Here is a 22,666-nt window from a genome sequence, read left to right on the forward strand (position 1 = left end):
CAGCTTATATCGACAGTACACAGTAAGCTCTTCCTGACTTATGTGAACACACATTTACTGAATGTCAAGGAACAAGCTCGACCGTCCAGGGATGTGACACAATTTCTGCCTTGAAGGAGGGAAGAATTTCACTGGGAGAAAACATACCATGGAAAATTTCTAAATAACAGATTATGTAACATTATTTATTTATTATTATTATTATTTGTTTATTTATTTATTTTGGGAGCAAGAGAGAGAGAGAGAGTACAGGAGAAGCAAAGCAAGAGCAAGAGAGAGAATTCCAAGCAGGCTCTGTGACGGCAGCCCAGAGCCCTACACGGGGCTCGATCTCACGAACAAAAGATCATGATCTGAGCTGATATCAAGAGTCGGTCGCTTAACCTACTGTGTCACCCAGACGCCCCGTGGTAACATTTTCTTTAGAAAGACTAAGTACAAAACTGTATGTTTAAAAAAAAAAAAAAAAAAAGACTATTTAAGCACAAAACCTAGACTAATCTTGCAGCAGGAGGCCACAGGTTTGGACTAGATGTGACAAGACTAGTATGAAAGACTAGTCTTTCTGGTGATGTTTCTGGGGGATGTTTCTTTAATAAAAATATAGTGGTCATTTTTTAAAAGGCACCGAGTACAAGATGTTTCGGTGGATCTAATAAAACGAGTAAAACCAAAAGCCAAAAAACCAGTGTAGTCTCGCTGTCTCTCTCCTCTCTCTTTTCGTTTGGTGCCCATGAGATGCTATGTGTGGAAACCAGCCAACTGAGAAGAGGGGATGGCGGAAGAAGGTGGGGGAGGCCGGAGGCAGTTGAAGAGGATGGCCTCCATTTACAGAGGAGGTGAGGCTACCGTGCACGTGGCAGGACCTTTTCTGTTCGGGGCAGAACCCCACTACTTTGCTGCCGTTGGAAAGCGAGGACAACATCAATTTGATGAACTTACGTCTAAGGATGTACCCCTACAGGAGACTGGAGATAAAATGTGATTTGCATCAAAACCGAGCCTGTAGGTGCAAGACAGAGAGCAAAACAGGGCATCTTTATATTCCCCAGCAATCTTCTCCCCCGCTGTGATCTCGTTTCTCCACGAAAAACAGAGTAACAGAGTGCGCTATATAAACCACAAGGGGGTGGGGGAGGGGCACAAAGGGAGCAGAAACTGCTGCCGGTTCGTCAGAGATCTTTCCAGGTGCACTGAGGGCGACACATTCATCTTCAGGGCAGGAGACACCACCGCGCGATAACTTTTCAGGGAGGGATTTGGGGGATCCGGTGACGTGTTAAGATCCCGAGAATTTTCATTTACAGAGGGTGCTTTAATACGGATCATCCACGCTGAATAGAAAACAAGAGAATGTAAATTAAAACCAGGACCTTAAACATTGCAAAATTTAACAGCGTTCGTAGTAAAGGGCGATATTCGGTGTAAAAGTCGGAAGAGGAGTGAAGAAAATGCCTCTCAGGTGAGTTGGACGAGCACAGGACGTTCACTCAGGCAAAGGAAGAAGAAGAAAACCCTAAAGCAACACCTGTCACACTTGCAGCTGCTTGCCGCCCAGAGGTGGTGTTAAAAGGCAGATTCTGATTCAGTAGATCCGGGCGGTGCCCCGGATTCCGCATCATCCCTGCTCCTGCTGCCGCTGGTCCGTGGGCCACACCTGGAGACATTTCTGGGGGCACAGGCTTTGTCTTTAGATCAAATGAGTACGAAGGGCATTTGTGATAGACTTTGGATGATGGAAGTCAGTGAACAGTAGAAGACGACAATGCTCAAAAGGAAAGAGAAATTTGAGAAAAATCAAAACTCATGAAAGGTGTGGTGGTAATTCTAAATGCTTGATTCTGGAGGGATGTGATTTAGGGAGACAGTGACAAATCTAGTTTCATGACAAAAATGACACTGTGTGTGTGTGTGTGTGTGTGTGTGTGTGTGTGTCACAGTTGTCTCATCCTTGGAGGGGAGGGGGCTAGGGGTAGGGGAAAGGGAACCAAATAGGGCATGTCTTAATAGCACCTTTCAAAGGGAGAAGCAGATTCTGAGACTCTGCTGTCATGATGAACTGCCAGGGTAAACCACAGTTCAGCAGCTGCAAACGTGCTTTTGCCAATACAGAGATAAAAATGTTTCTGAAAACAAAATTTCACATATACCCTCCACTGAGGTTGGCATCGTATCTTCCTGTGTATCTTGGGTGTAGCTTTTACCCAGGCAGAATTTAGACACCAGAAACCAAATGAGGTGGTAAACAGAACCAGTTTGCAGAAGAGTGAAAATAACCCGGCAAGAATTGAAACCACAAATGCCCCAGGAGTTGGTCATTCACCAGCCAAGACCTAATAAGAATGAGCACAAAAGACTATGAGAGCTGGCTGCAGAGCTTAAAAACAAAAAACAAAACAAACAAACAAACAAAAAGACAAAAAAGAGCTTCAGTGTTTAATGTGATGGTTTTCATTTTTACCTTTGGCTTGTTCTAGAAACACACTCTGCCTCTTCCATCCCACCCTTCCTCGGTGCCCATTACACATGGTTTCAGGGTGAAATCATTATCACATCACTACGGAAAGCAGGCGTCTGGGACTTAGAACTCTTATCATTGGAGTCGAGAGTCCTGAGTTCTACAAGTGTAAGGATTAAAAGCAGGATCTTTGGATCCACATGGGTACAAATCTCAGCTTTGTCATTTATTCAGTGACCCCAGGCTAGATATTTTACTTCTCTTTGCCTCTCTTCCTTTACCTGTAAAATGAGGATATGAATAGCACCTCCCCCCACCTACAAGCTGGCAGGCGATATTTAATGATTTCAAACATGCAAAACTCACAGAGAGGTGTGCAACATGGAATTAATGTTTCATAAATGTTTATAATTATTTTAGCTATGTCACTCTCTCAGGGCCCATAGGAAAGTTACTCATTAGCTCAGTTATAAAGAGAGTGAACATCATGTCCGTGAAGATCCTTTCAAGACCTAAAATTTTATAATTCAATGAAGTAAAGTCACCTCGATCAATAAATGAGAGGTGTTGCAAGGCATCTGGGCAAATAATACTTCTTTGCTTAGTCCTAGCCTAGATCGGGTGACGCATGTGAAGACCTATATCGATGGGGCCAGCCTTCCCTTCCAATTTCTGTTTATATGTCCTGTACACCCTTGGCTCTTGATAGTTCTAGCTGCTGGCACCTGAACATGCTGTCATATCCCTGCTGCCATACCATGCTTCCATCATCTCCTTGTAGTCTGTCCTCCCTGCTTCTCTCCATACCCACAAACCCTATCCATTCTTCAACCAGGGTCAACCTTCTTTATAAGATCTTCTGTGATCACCAAACTTCTTCTATACTGACAAAGTCCTTTAACACGGAGTTCGCCAGTCATTACTATACTCTGCCTTATATTTTTCTGAAAATATATAATTTTTTTTATTTTTCTGTCTTCGCCACCCAACTAGATGATAATTTCCCTGAGGTCAGGGTCACGGATTTACTCCTCTTGGTGTCTCAGTCAAGCTTAGCATTGTTCCAGCACAAGAGTATTTAATAAAAAACTACTGATTGATTCATTGTCAAAATCAGTGAGCCGTTAAACTTCATACGGCAATTAGCCGAATGTGGTAATTCACTTAATGCTAATACTCTTCCTGTCAGCCTCTCTTCCTGTCCCCCAAGGTTTTCTAAAAAAATTGAATTGATCTGCTTCCATCTAGTGGCAATTAAAAAGTAAGTGGTTCCTGTGACCAGAAAACGGCTCGGGTGGATTGTGCCAAAAAAGACTTTCACTCGCTGGGTGTGAGCATGAAAGAAATCTTTACATCTTGTGGATTTCCTGCCCACAGAGATAAGGAGCCCAGCCCAGAGAAGGGTCTAGGACCCCATCTACACTGTCGAATGGAAGATAGGGCACTAAAATAAAATAGAATAAAAGGACATCCACTGACCCGATTTCTTCATCCAGTTACCTTCCTAAGGATCTCATCTCCTAGCCAAGCTTTTTAAAAAGAGATGGCTTACATATTCTGTCTCAACTTCCTCATCTCCACTGATTCCTCGACACTTGGCCACCAGAGTTCCTCCGTGACCTCGACCCTGAGAACAGACTCTGCAGATACCCTTGTTACATCCAGTGGGAACTCACTGGTTCTCCCGAAGTCACTCGAAACCATTTCTGTTTCCTTCTTTCCTTGGCATTCATGACCCAGACTCTCCTCGTTTTCCTTCTGCCTCTCTGGCAACCCCTCCCCGTCTCCTTGTCCTTCACTGACCTGTTTGATATAGATGCTACCCCTGTTCCTGCCCTCTCTCCCACGTCCTCTTCTGTTCTCCCGCTCCTTGCTCCTCACTCTCCCCAGATGACTGTACCTGCTCCCGAAATAGCAGCTAACCTCAAGGGACGTGAGAACCCCCAAATCCACTCTCTGGCCCCTGGATGGCTTCTGTGATACAGATAGAAGCAGTCAACTGTTGGTGAGCCACAGACGCCTAAAACTCAACACCGACACAACTGAACCCATGACCTTCACTTCCAAAACCTCTCATTCTTTTGTGTTCCCTTTTCAGTAAAGAGTATTGTATTGATAGTAACCATCTGCCAGTCTCCGATAGGAACCACAATGACTTCTTTGATTCTTCTCTCTCTCTCTCTCTCGCTTAGCCAATTAATAACCATATTCAGTTGATTTCACCTCTACCTCATGAACTAACTCAACCTCACTGCCATTTCTCTAGATAGGCACCATCAGCTTTAACTTAATAACTTTAAATGCCTCCAAAACAATTCTTTGCCTCCAGGCTCCCCCTACTCCCCTGTCTGCAGAGTGATCCTCATAAGATGCAAATGTTAGCCTGACATTCTCCTGCTTTACCCAAAGACCTCAGGATGAAGTCCATACTCCTTCAAATGGCTTATAAATTACTCTATGATCTGGCTCCTGTTGTCTTATGTCTCCCCAGTTTCTCTTTTGCACTCAGAGCTACAGCTCACTGAACTCGTAAGAACTTCTTCACAACAATTTGTGGTTGGTAGCGTGGTTGTCTGAACAAGCAACCAACCTTCTCAGGGACCATCTCGCTTCTTCCAGCATTTTAAAGGAGCTCGGTTTTCTAACTGGGTGCTCAGTGTGCCACCAAAGCCCCATCCCCATCATTCTTCTTACTTATACTCTCCTTCTCCAAGTCTCTAAACATCTGAGAAACTGAAGAAATGTTTTGCCCTCTTCACTTCTGCCAGACGGACCATTGCATTTTCACATGTTTGCATCTCTTCTCGGTCTCTTCCTCCAGCTGAAAAAAATCTGAGGTTTAAGACCAAGCTAAAAGAATTGCCTTTTTGGGGAAGCCGCAGGTAGAATCAATGTTCCCCACCTCTTCCACATTTCTGAAGGTCAGTGCTAATCAGAGCAGTAGTCATTTACCTTCTTGTCCTAGGCACTGAAGGCCTGGGGTCTAGAATGATACCTTCTCAGAGCCTGGGACTCATTAATGTCTCAATAAATCCTTGACCAATTGAATGTTTCCTGAATACTGTATTTGGTATTGCCCTTACATTCAACTGGGACAAGAAGAGATATGTCATAATGCTTCCAGTCCTCTAAAAATTTTTCAGGGACAATCAGAAAGAGCTCCCTTCACATAACTGCCCTTTCTCAAGAGGGCTCTACGTGTTCATTCATTCATTCCAATCCACCGGCACTAAAACAAAACGACTCACACACACAGACTTCAAAAACACAGCTCTTAAGGGAGGCTAGTGGATTATCATTCTATACGGAAATTTCATTTGAATGAGACCCCATGTAAATAGTTACTAAGGAGTTAAGGTGTCTAGCTCTAACAGGAAGTATCTCAAGGAAGGTAGAGAAAAGATCAACAGAGGCGGAAACTTCTCACTGATGAAACTTACCTTTCCCGAGACTTTTTACCTAAAAACAGAAGAAACAGAAAAATAGCATCAGCATATGTAGACAATTCTCTTTTTTTTTTTTCTTGGTAAGTAAGAGAGAAGGCCAAGTCCCACTCCCAAAACTGTCTTTTGAAATGTATTAAACATTCGTTGGGTGGACCCCGCCTGTGTAGAAGGGGATTTGAGATGTCGGCTTAGTGTTCTAATTCAAACGGTGGTAGATTCTCAGACGTAATAGACCCACTGGGACAGATGCTTCTCAGGGTTCTGTTCCATCTTTGGTGCTGATCACAAAGACAGCAGCCTAGCTTGACTTGCCTGCCTGTCAGTTCCAACACCCCCATACCCGTGTTTATCCCTTCCCCACCTGCCATCTCCTCCCACCTGCGGGTTCCTCCCTAACAGACTTAGCTGGTAGCATCGTAAGAATATGTGTCCCTACGTCTCACACCACCTTGTCGGCAGTGTGCCTCTGATTAGCTACTCACCCTCTGAAGCCACGTCCCTTCATGTGTGAAAGGGGCATGGTAATTACCTCCCTCTCATTGAGTTGATAGACTAAAATGTATTCAAAGTATTTAGGCCAGGGCCTAGCACGTGGACAGTGCCCAATTACTGTTTTTAAACCTTTAAAATGTTAGAATTTACCATTTTAAACATTTCTTCCCAAATCCAGCCTGCTGATGACATGGGCAGGATGCATTTGAGCAGGGAGAATGAAATCTGAATTAACCTCAGAGGCTGTTTGTTTATCTTAATATTTTCCTTTTAGGAACAACGAAACACATACCAATACATGAGCAAGAGTCTGTTCTTACTGAGAGTTCTTTTCGAAGAAAAAGGAACTAAGGGCATGTGTTCAGTTTCGTGCCCTGTGCTAACCCTGTGGGTTGTTGGTTCAGGTGGGGAATTCTTCCAACCAAGAGAAAAAAAAAAAATAGAGCCTCAAAGACCAGGTGTTAGGAGGCCTGTGTGAATGGGAGTCTGATCTCTGATTCTGGGCCCTGCTAATAACAGGATTTGGGAGATTTGGCCTAAAATCACTGCTTCAGTTTTATTATTCATTATTTCATTATTTCATTACTTCTTTCTTTCTTTCTTTCTTTCTTTCTTTCTTTCTTTCTTTCTAACAGAGCCAATGGTGATGACTCATCAGAGAATGATTATCTAGGGGAACAGAGTGTTTCTAGATAAGTCTATGCAGAGGGCACACATTTCTAGAGCCTGCATTTATTTCTCTTCCAGAAGAAAGGAGCTAAAGTCTGGATACCAAGACAACTAGGGCAGGGGCCAAAGTACAGGTTCTGAGGACAGGATAAGAGTCAGGATTCTGCTCATTTCCTCAGCTACTGTGTCCTAAATATTCACCTGTCCTCCTTTTTCAGCTTACTGAACCTGAAACACAACACGTAGGAAATTCTCAGAGTTGATGACTACTACATACATGTGGACTTACTGTTTTTAACTTTTTTTTCTTGTAAATGTGTCAGCTACATGGTTAGAAAAGCTCTGAGGGGTTAGCCCAGGAACCTACCCATCACTCTTAACACTTTCTATAGGAAAAACATTCTTCATGTTTCAAAGAACTAACTTACAACTAAAATCTTTGGAGGACAGAGCCACTTGGAGGTTGGAAATATCAGAAGATGTTCCGCAAGTGAAGACCATTGAAATGCTACATTAAAGATACCCTGACTTTCCTACAAAGCCAGTGATCTTTCTGGGGCTTCTGTTCTCTTTGCTGGCATGAATGTACCTAGCCTAACTGCCCGTTATCTGTTTCCTGTTTGCCCCACACTTATTCCCACAGCAGGGGCATGTAGTTTTCAAGTTATCAGTTTGAGATCTTGTACAGAAATGACTCCAAGGTAAAAAATTTAAAAACAACCCCATTGCTTTTCTCACCACTGCTTATAGAACCACCTTAGCCAGCTAACCCCCACCCCACACCCTGCCGTTAAATACAAGTGAATGCATTCCATTCTTTTGATTCTACTAACATTTCTTTAAGTTTTGTTTTCATTTATTTTCAGAGGGTGGGGGGAGGCAGAGAGAGGCAAGAGAGAGAGAATCCCAAGCAGGGTTCATGCTGCCATTACAGAGTCAGATGCAGAGCTTGATCCCACAAACCATGAGATCATGATGTGAACCGAAATCAAGAGTCAGAAGCTTAACTGACGGAGCCAGCCAGGTGCCCTCTCTACGAAAATTTGTTAAGAGACTTTGGAATTTGGGGATATCCTCCTTATTAAGGTGACTCACACGCCAAATCCTCAAAGGTTATTTAGATACCAGCCTCCTATCCCAGAGGCCAGCGTATAAATGTGCACTGCATTCTCTACCCCTCAGTTCTGTCACCATCACCTACGGCAGGAGGGAAAAAGGGATGACTGGGGTCAGATTTTGAAGTTTCAGTGGAAAGGATAGTCAATGGTGGGAGAAAAATCTCATTCTTCCCTTAGTGGAATACTTAAGTACTTAGTCTCATAAAATGATGGGATCCAATCTTAGCAGAATTTCCAACAACAGGGGCAAAGACATTTTAAACTGCTAATAATGAAGTTCTTGCACATCAACAGTGTGGTCTTTCTGGGTTGGTTGGTTATAAGACTAACCTAGTATCCTGATTCTTAAATTTGGAATGAAAGATTCCAAAGATAGTAGAAGACCATTAGGGACTGGTAGATTCTACTCCTGCAATTGCCAGTGGGGATGGGGGAGGGGCAGCCTTTATATACCATGTTCATTGAAGAGACTCCATACTAATTAATTGATGGAAGTAAAATTAAAATGTCAGTCAACTGACTCGGAGAAATGCAACACCGAGCATTTGGTTAGCAGTTGTTTTGAGATCACTGATGGCCTCTGAACTTAAAGCAGGGATGCCTTAAAAGCTGCTTAATGTCCATGAATTTCATAGACTTCAATGTTTCTGCCAGGCAAATTTGGACAAATGTGGCAGTGCACACCCAGGACCTACCACAGACTGTGGATCTGCAACCAGGAAGCCAGTCCCACTCTAAGGTTTGGACATCCTCAGGAGGGAGGTGAGGGGAGTAACACGGTTGTTTTTCCCTGGTGGCATCCCATGTATTGTTCCGGGTATTAGCTTCTCAAACAGCTCTTCTTATACCCTTTTCTTCTCCAGGCCAGAGCGAAGGGAAGCACGAATACACAGTGCATTTATTTAGAGCTGTGACCTCAGTGAATACACACTGGGGAGAAAACCAGGGACAATGCAATTCCCACATGTCAGAAGCCAGACAGGCACATGGCTCAGGTTTTGGAGAATAGTGCCTTAAAAACCTCATTGGACCTTAGATTCATTTTCTAGTGGAACTGTAGCACTGAGATCAAAGGCATGCTGGCTCCTAAGGGGACAGAGATTATGCATCCATTTTTCAGAACTAAATAAGAGCAAAGAACCATTAAAACGTCTCATTTGTCTATTAGTGCACTAGTGAGGTGCCTTGAAGACAGTAGGCATTTTTAAAAGGTTTGTCAGATGAAAAGCACAAATCAGCCACCTTGTTTTAATGAAAGGGTGTATGGGCCGTTTCCCACATCCCCAGCAATGATGTCTATAGAACACAGAACTTGGTATCCTGCTTCAGTTCAATCTAGCAATCTTAATTTCCTGTGGGTTTCTATACTTTTATCCACTTTGCTTTTGTTTCTAATTATTTTTTCAGTGTTTATTTATTTTTGAGAAAAACAGAGAGAGACAGAGCATGAGCAGGGGAGGGGCAGAGAGAGAGAGGGAGACACAGAAACCGAAGCAGGCTCCAGGCTCTGAGCTGTCAGCACAGAGCCCCACGGAGGGCTGGAACTCACAAACCGCGAGATCATGACCTGAGCCAAAGTTGGATGCTTAACCGACTGAGGCGCCCTTATTTTTATCCACTTTGAGTTGTATTATTTTCGTATGAAGGCAAACTCACATACCTTTCTTCAATCTTCTTGCCAGCCAAATGATAAATGCCAACCCAGAAAAAGCAGTAACCATGACTGCCACTGGAATGAAGAGAGGGTTATAGTTACCCTCTTTGATCATTGAGAAACTCTGGTCCACTTCTGAAAGAGAGATCAGTAAGGCACATAGCATGAGGCCACAGCATTATATCCTTCGTGCGATCTCATGGCCTTAGCTTTTGTTCCTCCTTATGTCTCCCGGTAACAGTCCATTTGATGCCAGTTGATGGATGGGGAAACTGGCATGGGAAGGACCATGATGACTCTGCAGCAGAGGGAAAGACAGGACAAGTTTCTCTAGCCCAGTGCCTATAAAATTCTTAATCCCTAGATTTGCGATTCACAGAACTCCTGGAAGAAGTACCTAAAAATCTGAGTAAGGGGTCACCATCGTATTTATCTCCATGGTCTTGTTCAACAGTTGGGACTCTGCTGCACAGAGAAGACCTAAAACATAGAATATGACTTCAGGGAAAATAACAGCCGGTCATCTTAACCAGGTGACATAACAGTCAAGGGAACCTATTAATGCTTTCCCTTTGAAGCAGTTGGGCCAACATGTGTACTTGCTGTTTACATGCTGAGGACCTACGCTGAACTGTCTTTCGAATGATGTTGTCCTACTACATAGTCCCACTTCCTTCACAAATAAGTAAATGGATCCACCTGTACCCTCTTGTCAGAGTGAACGTTTGGGAACTTTTATTGAAAAAATACCAATGCGAAAAAGTCTATCTTCCGATACCACCAATTAAAGACACTTATTTTTGCACGTTAGCATAGGGTTTGTGTCCCCCATTCTTTGTGTTACTTTGACAAGCCCTTTCAAGGTGCTTCCCCCCCCACACCCAAATATATCATAAGAAAAAGGCTCAAGTTCCCAGATGATCCAAAGAGAGGGTGTCTACAGGCTCCATGAGGATGCGGAAATGGACACTGGCCCAGCCTTAAAAGGAAATGTCCCATAAACCTGATACACAATCCTCCCCTACAGATCCCATGCCTCCTCCCCAGTTCCCTCCCACACTCCCTGGCCTTGGGCCATACAGAGATCAGCTTCTCTGGTAGTTTCTACTGATCCTACCACTTAAAAACTTTTCCACTGGTAGAGATGATCTCAGGGGCAGACATGAGTAGCTATTCTTTCATAAGCTAATTTAATGTGCATTTATTTAGCAACTTATTTAGCACAGGCACTGTGTCAAGTGGAGAGTATATGGAAATGAGGAAGACAGTCCTTCTCATACACAGATGAGGGAGGCATCGGCTTAGTGATAATTGGTAAGTATACACTATTTGGGGAATTAGGTGGTCACTGGTGACTTTTGTAGAAACGTTTTAATGGACTAACAGAAGTGAGATTTTAGTGGAATGGAAGAATGCATAAGAAGTCAGAAAATAAAAGAAGTAAGCCAGAGACAGCGCATTTAGATGTTAAGAGTTGAGATACGATGAGTTAAAAATTGGCTGAAAACAGAAATGACAGTCATCGAAGGAAGAGGCAAGAAGAGCCAAGGATTTTATAGTAAATTAATGTGAACAAATTTGTTTTTAAGCCATATAAATGTAGCAAAATGAAAAATTTAAAGTTTAATCTATCTTTCCCCACCATCTTCCCATCCAGCAGCTCCTTCTTTAAGTTGTCAACACATCGGGGCAAACTTACTCACTTTGGCATATTGGACTAGGGCTTGACCAGATTCCCAATGGTCCACAAATAATTTTTCTCTCCCCGATTAACTCAGTTCCTTCCAAGCAGTTGAAGGTACATGTGGATGTAAAGCTGAAGTTGGCCAGGGGGTGACTACAGTCCATGGTTCCCAGATCGGGTGCCATTAGAGGCTTACAGGAAATCACTTCCATGAAAAAGAAAAAAGCAATATTTCTGAGTAGAGGCCCTCTTTTCACCAAAGGTTTTTAGCCAAAGCTGCTCCACTCAACTGTGGAACCACCCAATTGAATCTAGACATTTCTAAATTCTAAAAATTAGTTCTGATAATGTTTCCAGATTTTATACTCTTGAGAATGATGGAGATTGTATATCAGAGGTGAAGCCAAGAGCACTGAAAACCCTTGCAGGTGGGGAGGTGGGGAGAGGAGGGGAGAGTTGGCTGCTCCAGGTTGCTGCTCCTGTCCTGGTAGCTCTCCAACACTTCCTGGAAGTACTACACGGCCTTGGCCTCAAGAGTGCTTATGGAGTATCCTCAGTGAATGTAGAGAATTCCCACCCTTTCACCTGATCTAAAGCAAGCAGTATTGAAAAACACCCCAATTCTCTGAAGCAACTCACTCAACTCTTGTAAAATTCAGCAGGTTTGACAATTTAATTCAATGATTTCAGTATGACTTTGATAGTTTTTTTTAGAATTAAACCACTTAAAATTAGTGCGTCAGATGCATAAATGTAGAAAACGTAACCAGAATTTCACAAGCTCAGATGTCACCAGTTTTCTCCTGTACAGGGATAGTCTTTTTAACAGCCAACAAGAAAAAACCCACCATATTTCAAATGAAAAAAAAAGATCAAGAGACTGTGTTTTTGTTTTTCACAGCAGTTGTTATTCCCCCGAGAGTTTATAGAAGATGAAAAGTAAAAAAATGATTTCAAGAATAAACCAAATAAAACAATCAAAAAAATTCTACACCCTGAGAAGGAAATTGGTTGGTGTTAGGTAAGACACCACATAAAATAGGTGTTACTGAGGGGAGAGAACAATCAACATTTAACTGAGGTTCATCTGGACTATGTGTGCCATGACGATGAGAAAACTAAAGTAAAAAGTACACTATAATCACGCCGCATATTACTGAAAATTATGTATGTATCACGAGATGGTTTCAGAGGTATTTGGTTGTTGTTTTTTATTTGTGGTTTTTCTTTTTGATTTGAGTAACAATAATCCCTTTCAAAAGCATCATAGTATGATCTAAGTTAGATTAAATTATGTTCCCAAAAGGCCAGAGACTCCTTACAAGTCTCTGCTGCATTTTCTCAGTTAACCCAAGTCAGCCATGACAGAGCCTCTAGTCTGAAGACTTACTTACTTTGACAGGTTGGTTCTAGAGATGACCAGTTTCCAAAAGGTCCACAAGTGGTTTCCTCAACTCCAATGAGGTCTGTGCCCTTAGAGCAGTTGAAGGTACACTGAGAGCTGAAGCTGAAGGTTCCCACAGGGTGACTACAGTCCATGGTACCCAGATCAGGGGCCTCCAGAGGCTCACACTGAACCACTGCAGTAAGAAAAAAAACAGTACTGGCTAGTGTGGAGAGCACCTGGTGTCTGGGTTTGAATCCTAGCTTTGGCACTTGGTCACCAAATGTCTTTGCACAAAGTGAACTAATCCTTCCAGCTTCAGTCTCTTCATCTATGAAAGAGGAGTCATGGTAATTGTAATAACTTCCTAGAGTTGGTGTGGAGAGTAAATGATCTAATGTAAGTCAAGGACTTAGAAGTGAATTTGGCTCATAGGAAGTCCTAATTAAACATCAGCTGGTCTTCTTCTTATTGTTGGCATCATCTGAGAAGATAGTTGTTTGTGTTTATTTCTTTTGAGAATGAGAACAGGGGAGGGGCAGAGAGAGAGAGGAGAGAGAGAATCATGGGGCTCGATCTCATGGACAGTGAGATCATAACCTGAGCTGAAACCAAGAGTCAGATGCTTTACTGACTGAGCCACTCAAGTGCTCCTGAGGAGAGACTTATTAAACCTAGATAGGTTTAAGTGGGAATGACCAGCTCGATTTGGAAATAATTGTGACATCAGAACTCCTAGGTAGAGTAGAGTGCTGGGAGCAGGAGGCGTGGGAAAAGTGTGGGGAAGCTTTAGGAAGCATCTTGGCCTTGATCCTGTTTTCACCCTCTCCAGCTCGGCTCCAGACCTTCAGTTTTTCTGATTTTGACAGCCCTCTCCAGAAACTGTATCTATTTCCCTGCTCTGACTGGTGGCATAGGAGATTGAATTGAGCCTTGGAAATGAGTCTTCACATTTTTAGGCCCCACCATACCATTTGAGCAAATATTTCAACTCTTGTGTCCTATTCTTTATCCAATTTGAGCCATTGTGGTGACCTTGCTTTTGAGATTTCAATGAAGAAAGGACTTTAGGAACTGGAAGAATTTTTATATTTTCCATATACAGTACAAGTCCAAATTAAATTATGTTCTCCAATTCTATTCATGACTACAAGCAAGTGCTTTATATACTTCAGGCATAGTCTCAATCTGACATATTAAATTGTAAACAATACTTACTGACCTCAAGCTGCTGCTCGTCTACCAGGGGATACGGACAAGTAAATAGACGACTTCAACAAGTGTGGGATAAACAAGAAAGAAATATGCGGACCTACTGGAACGTGGAACAGAGGTATTTAGCCTATCTTAGGGTCCAAAGAAAGCTTTCTGGAAAAAAAAAAATATCAATCCCTGAACTATGTCTTAAAGATGAACAGGTCTGTTAGCCATGTGCAAAATGAGAGAGAAAGCCACGAGCAAGTCAGTGAAATACAAAGCACATATGAAAAGGGTAGAGAACTACAAGCACTTTGTTGTTACACGGAGGAAGGAGGAGGAAGGGAATATGTGAGATGAGATTAGAAAGAAAGGTAGAAGCTAAGAAAAAATGCTTTTATCTTTTCTCTTTGATTTAATGAGTTCCTACTGTATATCAAGCATTTCTCTATGCCTTGAGGAGTTTCGATTTCATCCTATAGGACACATGATAGGTAGAAATTGAAGGGTGGATATACGTGTGGTATTTGTTTGATTGTTTTTCATTGATCAGCCTGCCTGTAGCATGAATAGTATATTTAAGGGGAGCTAATTTAAAGCTGTGGAACTCGCCTAAGAAATGAATCCAATAGTCTAGAAGGAATGAGGGCAGTAGTAGCAGAATTGGCAAATGGGAAGCAAATGAGAGAAACAGTAAGTTGTTAAAATGAATAGTGTGTTACTTTGCATAAAAGTAAGGGGAGGTGTAAGAATTTCATACCAGAGCACCCATATAAATGGTGGTGCCTCATACTGAGATAAGAAATACAAAAAAAGAAATCTGGCTGGGACGATTGATTTTACAGTCCTTTGGGCATCCCAACAGATACACTTAGCATATTTGGAGTTGGGGGCTGGAAATGGATTTGTCAGTCCAAAGCTCACGTGAATCTGTGAGTCCACAGAAGTTGGTAAGAAACCTATGAAGAAACCCAAGGAGAAATGATTATAGGTAGAAAGAAGACCAGAAAAGAGTGAGAGGATGAAAGCTAAGACAGAAAAAAGAGTAAAATGTTCAAAAAGGAGTGAAATGGGCATGCCAATGTTATAAGAATTAAAAAGTTAAAGATCAGGGGCGCCTGGGTGGCTCAGTTGATTGAATGTCTGACTCTTCATTTCAGCTCAAGTCATGATCCCAGGGTCATAGGATCAAGCCAAACATCAGGCTCTGCACTGAGTGTGGAGCCTACTTGGGATTCTCTCTCTGTCTCTGTCTCTGTCTCTGTCTCTGTTTCTCTCTCCCTCTCCTACTCTTAGCCCTTTATTTTGCCCTCCCTCCCTTACTCTTTGCCTTTATTTTATTTTATTTTAGAAAAAGAGTGCACATGAGTGGGGGACTTATGTGCACTCTTCTTCTAAAATAAAATAAAATAAAATAAAATAAAATAAAATAAAATAAACATACTAAAATATTAAGTATCAATAAAGAAATAATAAAAAAGAAACTTCAGGAGTGGTGTGAAGGAAAGTATTGGGTAGGAATTAAGTGAAATGAGTTAGACTGTCACCAGTTGGTTGACACTTAAATTTATTTTGGCTTTAATTCTTTATTCTTTACAAACATTGCTTTTCTCTTCTTCTAATTTCTATCCTATGCACCAGATACTTCAACCACAGTTTTGAAACTCAACCAATAACAACGAAATGATTTGATGCTTCTTTCAGTAGTGAGCTGACTGGGTCAAAGACTCCTTGACTTTGAGTCTACGTACTCTTTCCTTTCTGTTTCTACCACCATGACGCTGAATGATTTCAATAGACTCCTACTGATTCTCTCCATATTCTTTCTTTTAAATTTTTTCTTACATTTATTTATTTTTGAGAGACAGAGAGAGACAGAGCACAATGGGGGAGGGGCAGAGAGAGAAGGAGACACGGAATCAGAAGCAGGCTCCAGACTCTGAGCTGTCAGTACAGAGCCCAACCCGGGGCTCGAGCTCACAAACCATGAGATCATGACCTGAGTCGAAGTCAGACGCTTCACCGACTGAGCCACCCAGGTGCCCCTCCATCTTCTTTTTTTTGGTTCTCCAATCCGTATTATGCATTGCTTCTAGGAAAATTGTCCCAAATGCAGGTGTCAAGATACTAAGTGGGTTCCCATTATCCAATAAAGGCCATATTCTTTCATTAGGCAGTTAATTTTCCAGCTTATACCTTGCTTTCCATCAAAATAAATTATAAGCATATATAATTTCCACTAGCTAATTGCAAATCCTTCATGGACAGAATCTATAATAGATTTGTCATTGTATCCCCCAAAATATACAGCCCAAATAAACGTGTTGGATTTATTACTATATGTCTCTGACCTATATTGTGTATCATTATGTGAACTTCTCTTTTTTCTTTCTTTTTTTTTAATGTTTATTTTATTTTTGAGAGAGAGACAGAGCATGAGCAGGGGAGGGGCAGAGAGAGAGGGAGACAGAATCCGAAGCAGGCTCCAAGCTGTCAGCACAGAGCCCCATGCGGGGCTCAAACCCATGAACCGTGAGATCATGACCCGAGCTTAAGTCGGATACTCAACCGACTGAGCCACCCAGGCAGCCCGTGGACTTTTCTTTTCAGCCATGCCCTGTCATGACTTTGAGGCTTACATACAAAAGCTAGATTACCTAATGGGTAACTCGCCCTCCCAACAATAAATGGCAATGTTTCTTTCAGACTTCCGGGTTCTAATGAGTCCAACCAATTTGCCGGATTTGGGTTGCCTAAGAACAGGAATATACCATGCTTGATTCATTATCATCATCCTTAAAGCTTTTTTTCCCAACTCTGTATTGTCTGTGGCACTGAAAAAAGACTTGCTAAGAAGTGAATTGAAACTTCATGCTGACTTATGAAATCTTTCAGGAAAGGCAACAACGTTGTGCAAGCTTATCCTTCTGATAAAAACTTCTCATTTCTCAGAATGGCTAGTATTGTTTTGTCCCTATCAACTTCTAGGCTACAATAACCCCATAAGTTTACACAGAAAGAAACAAGACAGAAAAGGGGCTTACCAAATTGACACTGGGGCCCATAGTACCCAACATCACAGTTGCAGGTATAATTATTGATGGTTTCCACACATTCTCCATGGTTGCTGCATGATGAGGGCTGACAAGAAGCTTTAAAGGTGGGGGATGAAATCAATGATTTGAACATGATTACTTCTTAGTACTCAGAGTCATTTCTTTGGATACAGATAACTCTTTTGGCTGAGACTACTTTAATAAGCAGGAAAGGTTTATCTGTACATTCATAGCATTTTTGCACCAAAAGATAGGTCAGGATTTTTCTATTTATGTCATATACTGGCCATATAGCCACAGACATATACTTAGAATGAATTTACTGACACCAACATTCTCTAACATTCTGGGGAAACTCACTGATATACTTTGAACTCTTGGAATTATTTTGTTTTAAATGTCATAAGTACATTAAGTGATAGCCTATCCCCAACCATTTCTGCAGTATATTTGACAATCCCTCTCTTTTTAGAAAGTACTATAGAAAGATTAAGAAGTTCGAACTTGTTAGGTCAGTAGAGAGCCCAATGTACAAGAGATCAAATTAACTATGTTTCACTGATGAAATATGACTTGGAAAAATACCGTTTGGGAACTGAAAACAAATTTTCATCCTCCACAGATAACAAAACATGGCAGTATTTCATTATATAGAATTATGGGAGATTAGGCCAAGCACAAAACATGAGCATAAAGCCCCCCACCATAAGCAGGGAGGAAATGAGGGGGCGTGTGAGCCTGAGCTCTTGGCCAGACCCACATCTCTGTATCCGCTTCCCTGCCTCACTTCTCACATACATTTGTCATATTGATGCAGATTGATTTAAAGATGTCACTTTTGGGTGTTGGACCCAGCCTCCCACACCAAACGTGCACAGAAGTGACATGCTTTTATTCTATTTTTATTTTTGTTTTGTCGAGAACTGGATTTACTTCCAAAGGTACCAGAAACTGCTTTCTTCCCTAACACCCCCACAATCCCTGGGATCCACGCCACCACTCTCCCCACTCTGGCCACCGCCTACCTGTGTAACAGAGGGCTATCTTCTGCTTATGGCAGGAATCATCATTCCATTTTCCTGCGTCTTTGGCCCTCTTGATGTAAATCTCCACACAGTCTTCTTTGGACTTCTTGTTGTTCGGCTCTCCATGTCCCCAGTTCTCTGCTTCTTTGGTAAGAGACTTGTTGGTTCCCACCCAAGTCCATGTTCCCCCTACCTTCCGGATTCCTATCCAGTAGTAATAGCGGCTGAAGGGAAGCATCTGCTCTAGGTATTCAATCTCCCCCTTGTTTTGGATGGCAACTAAATCTGTGTAATCTTCTTGGCAGAACTTTCTAGCCCTTGCCCAGTTCATGGGTGTTTCAGAATAGTGGTAAGTCCAGCAGTCGGTCCCGTGACGTGCAAGGAAATCTGAAAGACATCAATGTGAACTATGCGGGCTCACAGTCATGGCTGGAAAGAATCTAGAGCGAATCCATGCCGGGCCTGCCACTTAGACGTGAAGAAACCGAGACCTCAAGGGTATATAGGTTACCTTCTCAGGGTCATAGAATCGGTCATTTGCAGATTTGAGGTAGAACCTAGACCTTTGGTTTCTATTTACTTTTCATGGTAACATTCAATACTTTTTGTGCATCGCTCTATTTTAGATAAATCTGGTGGCTTCCTAGATTTATTTTCATAATTTTTTTCTCAAAATTCTTCCAAGTGAAATTCAACCAATGTATTTTAGAAATTCTTATTTCCTTTTCTATTTCCATTAATTTTATGCAGAAGATTTACTATCCACTTTTTTATCCTGGGATAATTTCCTAGAACCCAACATTTATGTTTCTACTAGAGAAGAAAATAAGGACAGGAATAACAGCATACTTTTAGTTATCTCTTCGTCTCAAAAAGATAATCTTTTACCACAGGAAGAGCTGCTTCTGGGAAAGCCTTAATACATAGCCCAAGCCTTATACATGTAACTACGTTTTTTGGTTTTTTTAAAAAAGAATAATTTACAAAACCAAATGATGCAGGATTATGAAATTGATTTAGATCGTGTTCTGCGCGCAAAGATACCCAGCGTGTCTAGTGACCATATGGGTGCTTCGAATCTGAGGACTTTAAAGAAACAAAACCAAGAGGTGCCTGGGTGGCTCAGTTAAGCATCCGATTCTTGATCTCGGCTCAGGTCTTAATCTCAGGGTCATGAGTTCAAGCCCTGAACTGGGCTCCACACTGGGTGTGGAGCCTACTTAAAAAAAAGAAGAAACCAAAAACCAAAAAAACCCCAGAAACACACAATGACTTCGTGGTAGCATATGCCATTCTAAGCACGGTATGATCTATGCGAAACACTGTTCTACCGTTACGGTAAATATTTTCACAGCCATAAACATCTACTGCGTTTCCACTGTGTAGGGCAAAAACCATAGAGAAATATCAAAGAGAACATGGATCCAATTTTTGCAGTCTCCTAAGGATTCCTCCTGAACAGATGCAAAGAAAACAGAATTAATCTTTTTTTTTTTTTTTAATTTTTTTTTCAACGTTTTTTATTTATTTTTGGGACAGAGCGAGACAGAGCATGAACGGGGGAGGGGCAGAGAGAGAGGGAGACACAGAATCGGAAACAGGCTCCAGGCTCCGAGCCATCAGCCCAGAGCCTGACGCGGGGCTCGAACTCACGGACCGCGAGATCGTGACCTGGCTGAAGTCGGACGCTTAACCGACTGCGCCACCCAGGCGCCCCTGAAAACATAATTAATCTTGATCAAATTAAACATAACAGAAATGAACAGAGAATTGGAAAAAAAAAAAAAACCCAGATATGATTAATGAGTAAATAGTGTAATAAAATAAACATTTGGAGTGGAGCTTTGAAGGAGCATTCTACCAGAATATATGTTCGCAGGAGAAGAAATCGTTCTGTTCGGGGGGTCTCCTCAGTGCTAGAACAGTGTCTGCTACGTTGCAGGGACTCAGAAAATGTTTGTTGAATGAAATGAGCACTAGCTTTGAGGGTGATATGAGGCAGACATGGTGTAAAGAATGTGTGAGGGACAGAGGAAAGCACATTTGGCCAGAGCTGTGCACTAAACTAATGATAAAAATAGAAAGTACCGTGCTAAATATTTGGCACAGATTGGGGCGCCTGGGTGGCTCAGTCGGTTAAACGTCCAACTTCAGCTCAGGTCATGATCTCACGGTTCGTGGGTTCAAGCCCCGCGTCGGGCTCTGTGCTGACAGCTCAGAGCCTGGAGCCTGCTTCAGATTCTGTGTCTCCCTCTCTCTCTGCCCCTCCCCTGTTCACGCTCTGTCTCTCTCTGTCTCTCAAAAATAAATAAATGTAAGAAAAAAATTACAAAAATAAATATTTGGTACAGATTGCAAATGCGCCATCGGATATTTCTTAATTGACTATTTCTTCATAATTAAGACTTTAGTGGTATTATTAGGATTTGGACCCTGCAACAAGGGTGTGGCAGGTTTAGGAGGTTTCTGGGCTGTCACTAAAGGTGTCAGGAAGGAAAAGATGCTCACAGAAGGATAGAATTAACAGCTATCTACCTAATCATCTTCCCTGTGACTGTGTGCTCCCAGTGGATATTTAAGAAAAATAAACGTAAGTGAAAAAGGGCTTAGCGATATATCAATACCGTAACGTACCACAACAGAGCACTGTCCAGACCCACAACCTGAAGACATTCCATGAGTCCCTCTGGGCTCTCTGACATTTCCATGGAAATACCTGCAAAGAAAATTATAGTTAGATTTATATTCTTAACTCACAAGTTTATAGCACCTTGAGGAGATGGCTACGACTCTCTTAAAGTTCAAAATAAAATACATATTCTTACTAACCTTGCCTGAAGTAAGAGGTTTCTTAGATGAGCATGAAAAGGTAGCATTAAATTTGCTTCAAAACTGACTCAAAGTTCTTCTTTCTTTCTTCTTTCTTTCTTTTCACGTTTTAGGCTCAGGTTGCTGATTGTTACAACTCTGATTTTTTTTCTACATTTAAGTAATTTTTCTACTTCCCTTCTGCTGAGCTATTAGATGAAACTATTTGATATTGAATATGTATATTTTTAAAAGTGTTTTTGGATGCTTCATGAACTATTGATGTCTGAGATTTAAATGTTAAAATCTTACACTGGATTATAATGATTCACTGCTTCGAATACTTAAAAGAATTAGATAGCCAGACACCGATAAAGAAAAGCAATTCATTTTCTTTCAAGTCAAAAAGAAATACATTTTGCACAACCCAACCACAAATGTTCTGGACACCTTAAAACTGTATTTTCTGAACTATGTCACTTCTCAGGTAGCCCCAGTGTTTAGCTGCAAAAGTGCTCATTTCAACAAGAGAGTACTTCCTCAAGACTCTCACCAGAAACGAGTCAATGAGGAGGAATCAGCACATCTGAGAAGAAAAATTCTGGGAGCACTCTTCAACTCAGGATTTTTAGTTCTTGGCTTTGTGAAAACCAAAAAGGAACTCTGCCCCTGCAGTCCCAAGGGTTTCTCTCTGAGCATCTGGAAATCTCTGAGGCTGAAAAGCTCACCTTGGCTTTGCTCATCCCTTCTTTAGTTCTTCCGGACTCCAGCCTCTCAACTCAGCACCAGGGTGTCTGGGTCCTTGCCCACGGCTGGGCTGGGCGAGCTGTGCTTCAGGAGGCTGCGTGGAGTGCCACCAAAAAGGCTTGCTTTCTTTCATTTCCCTGACTCAGTCTCACATCCTCCTCCTCCCCTTCCCCTTACCTTCCCCCATCTCTTCTCACTCCTCTTTCCCCACCCCTTTCCTAGTCTGGCCTCTCTCACTACCCTGAGAAAAGTAGAGCTGCTGACCATCGTTGATAGATTCTCTTCTCCTTCCCTCCTACCATTTTTTCTTCCATCCCCTCTCCCTTCCTTCCTTCTTTCCTTCTTTCTCTTTTTCCCTGCCTCCATCCTTCCTTTTTTTCTTCCTTCCTTCCCTCCCTCCTTCCCTCCTCCTCCTCCTCTTCCTCTCCTCCCCACCCCCCATCTCTCTCTCTCTTCTCTTTTTGAATAAATACTGCACTTAACTCTTGGCCGTCCATGGTAAAGGGCCCCAGATAATTGAAAACATCACGCAATTAAAACAGCATTTCGGACCAAATTTGTTCAAGTTCAAATTCAAGTTAGTTAGCATACACTGTAGTCTTGGCTTCAGGAGTAGAAGAACCCAGTGATTCAGCTCTAACATATGACACCCAGTGCTCATCCTTAATGCCCATCACCCATTTAGCCCATCCCCCGTCCACCTCCCTTCCAGCAACCCTCAGTTTGTTCTCTGTATTTAAAAGTCTCTTATGGTTTGCCTCCCTCTCTGTTTTTTTCCTATTTTTTCTTCCCTTTTACGATGTCTGTTAAACTTCTGCTCACCTGACAGGTTGACGTCTAATTCCTTCTCCCTCTTTCCTTGCTCGCCCCCTAGTGGAAGTCCTCATTAATGGCACCTCCTAAAGTTAAGCTCTCAAGAGAGCAAAGC

General features: G+C 42.1%; 1 protein-coding gene across 1 annotated transcript; it reads right to left on the reverse strand.

Moving 5' to 3' along the window:
- Positions 1–455: 455 nt before the first annotated feature.
- Positions 456–21,885, reverse strand: SELL (selectin L). Its single transcript, XM_060643464.3, has 9 exons — positions 21,720–21,885; positions 20,818–20,899; positions 18,184–18,570; positions 17,147–17,254; positions 12,916–13,101; positions 11,541–11,726; positions 9,844–9,972; positions 5,899–5,917; positions 456–1,334 (listed from the first exon to the last, which is right to left on the reverse strand). The coding sequence occupies exons 1-9, from the start codon at positions 21,732–21,734 to the stop codon at positions 1,316–1,318; spliced, it is 1,131 nt and encodes a 376-aa protein (XP_060499447.3). The 5' UTR covers positions 21,735–21,885; the 3' UTR covers positions 456–1,315.
- Positions 21,886–22,666: the final 781 nt, after the last annotated feature.

Source organism: Panthera onca, chromosome F1 (assembly GCF_046562875.1).
Source record: "Panthera onca isolate mPanOnc1 chromosome F1, mPanOnc1 haplotype 2, whole genome shotgun sequence".
In the NCBI taxonomy this organism is placed as follows: domain Eukaryota; kingdom Metazoa; phylum Chordata; class Mammalia; order Carnivora; family Felidae; genus Panthera; species Panthera onca.

Bases quoted from the DNA above. Each gene is read 5' to 3' on its own strand.
- SELL (XM_060643464.3), bottom strand. The intron at 17,255-18,183 runs GTAGGCGGTGGC...CCACCTTTAAAG, and splicing joins GATAGCCCTCTGTTACACAG to CTTCTTGTCAGCCCTCATCA. The intron at 11,727-12,915 runs GTAAGTAAGTCT...TTTTCATGGAAG, and splicing joins TCTAGAACCAACCTGTCAAA to TGATTTCCTGTAAGCCTCTA.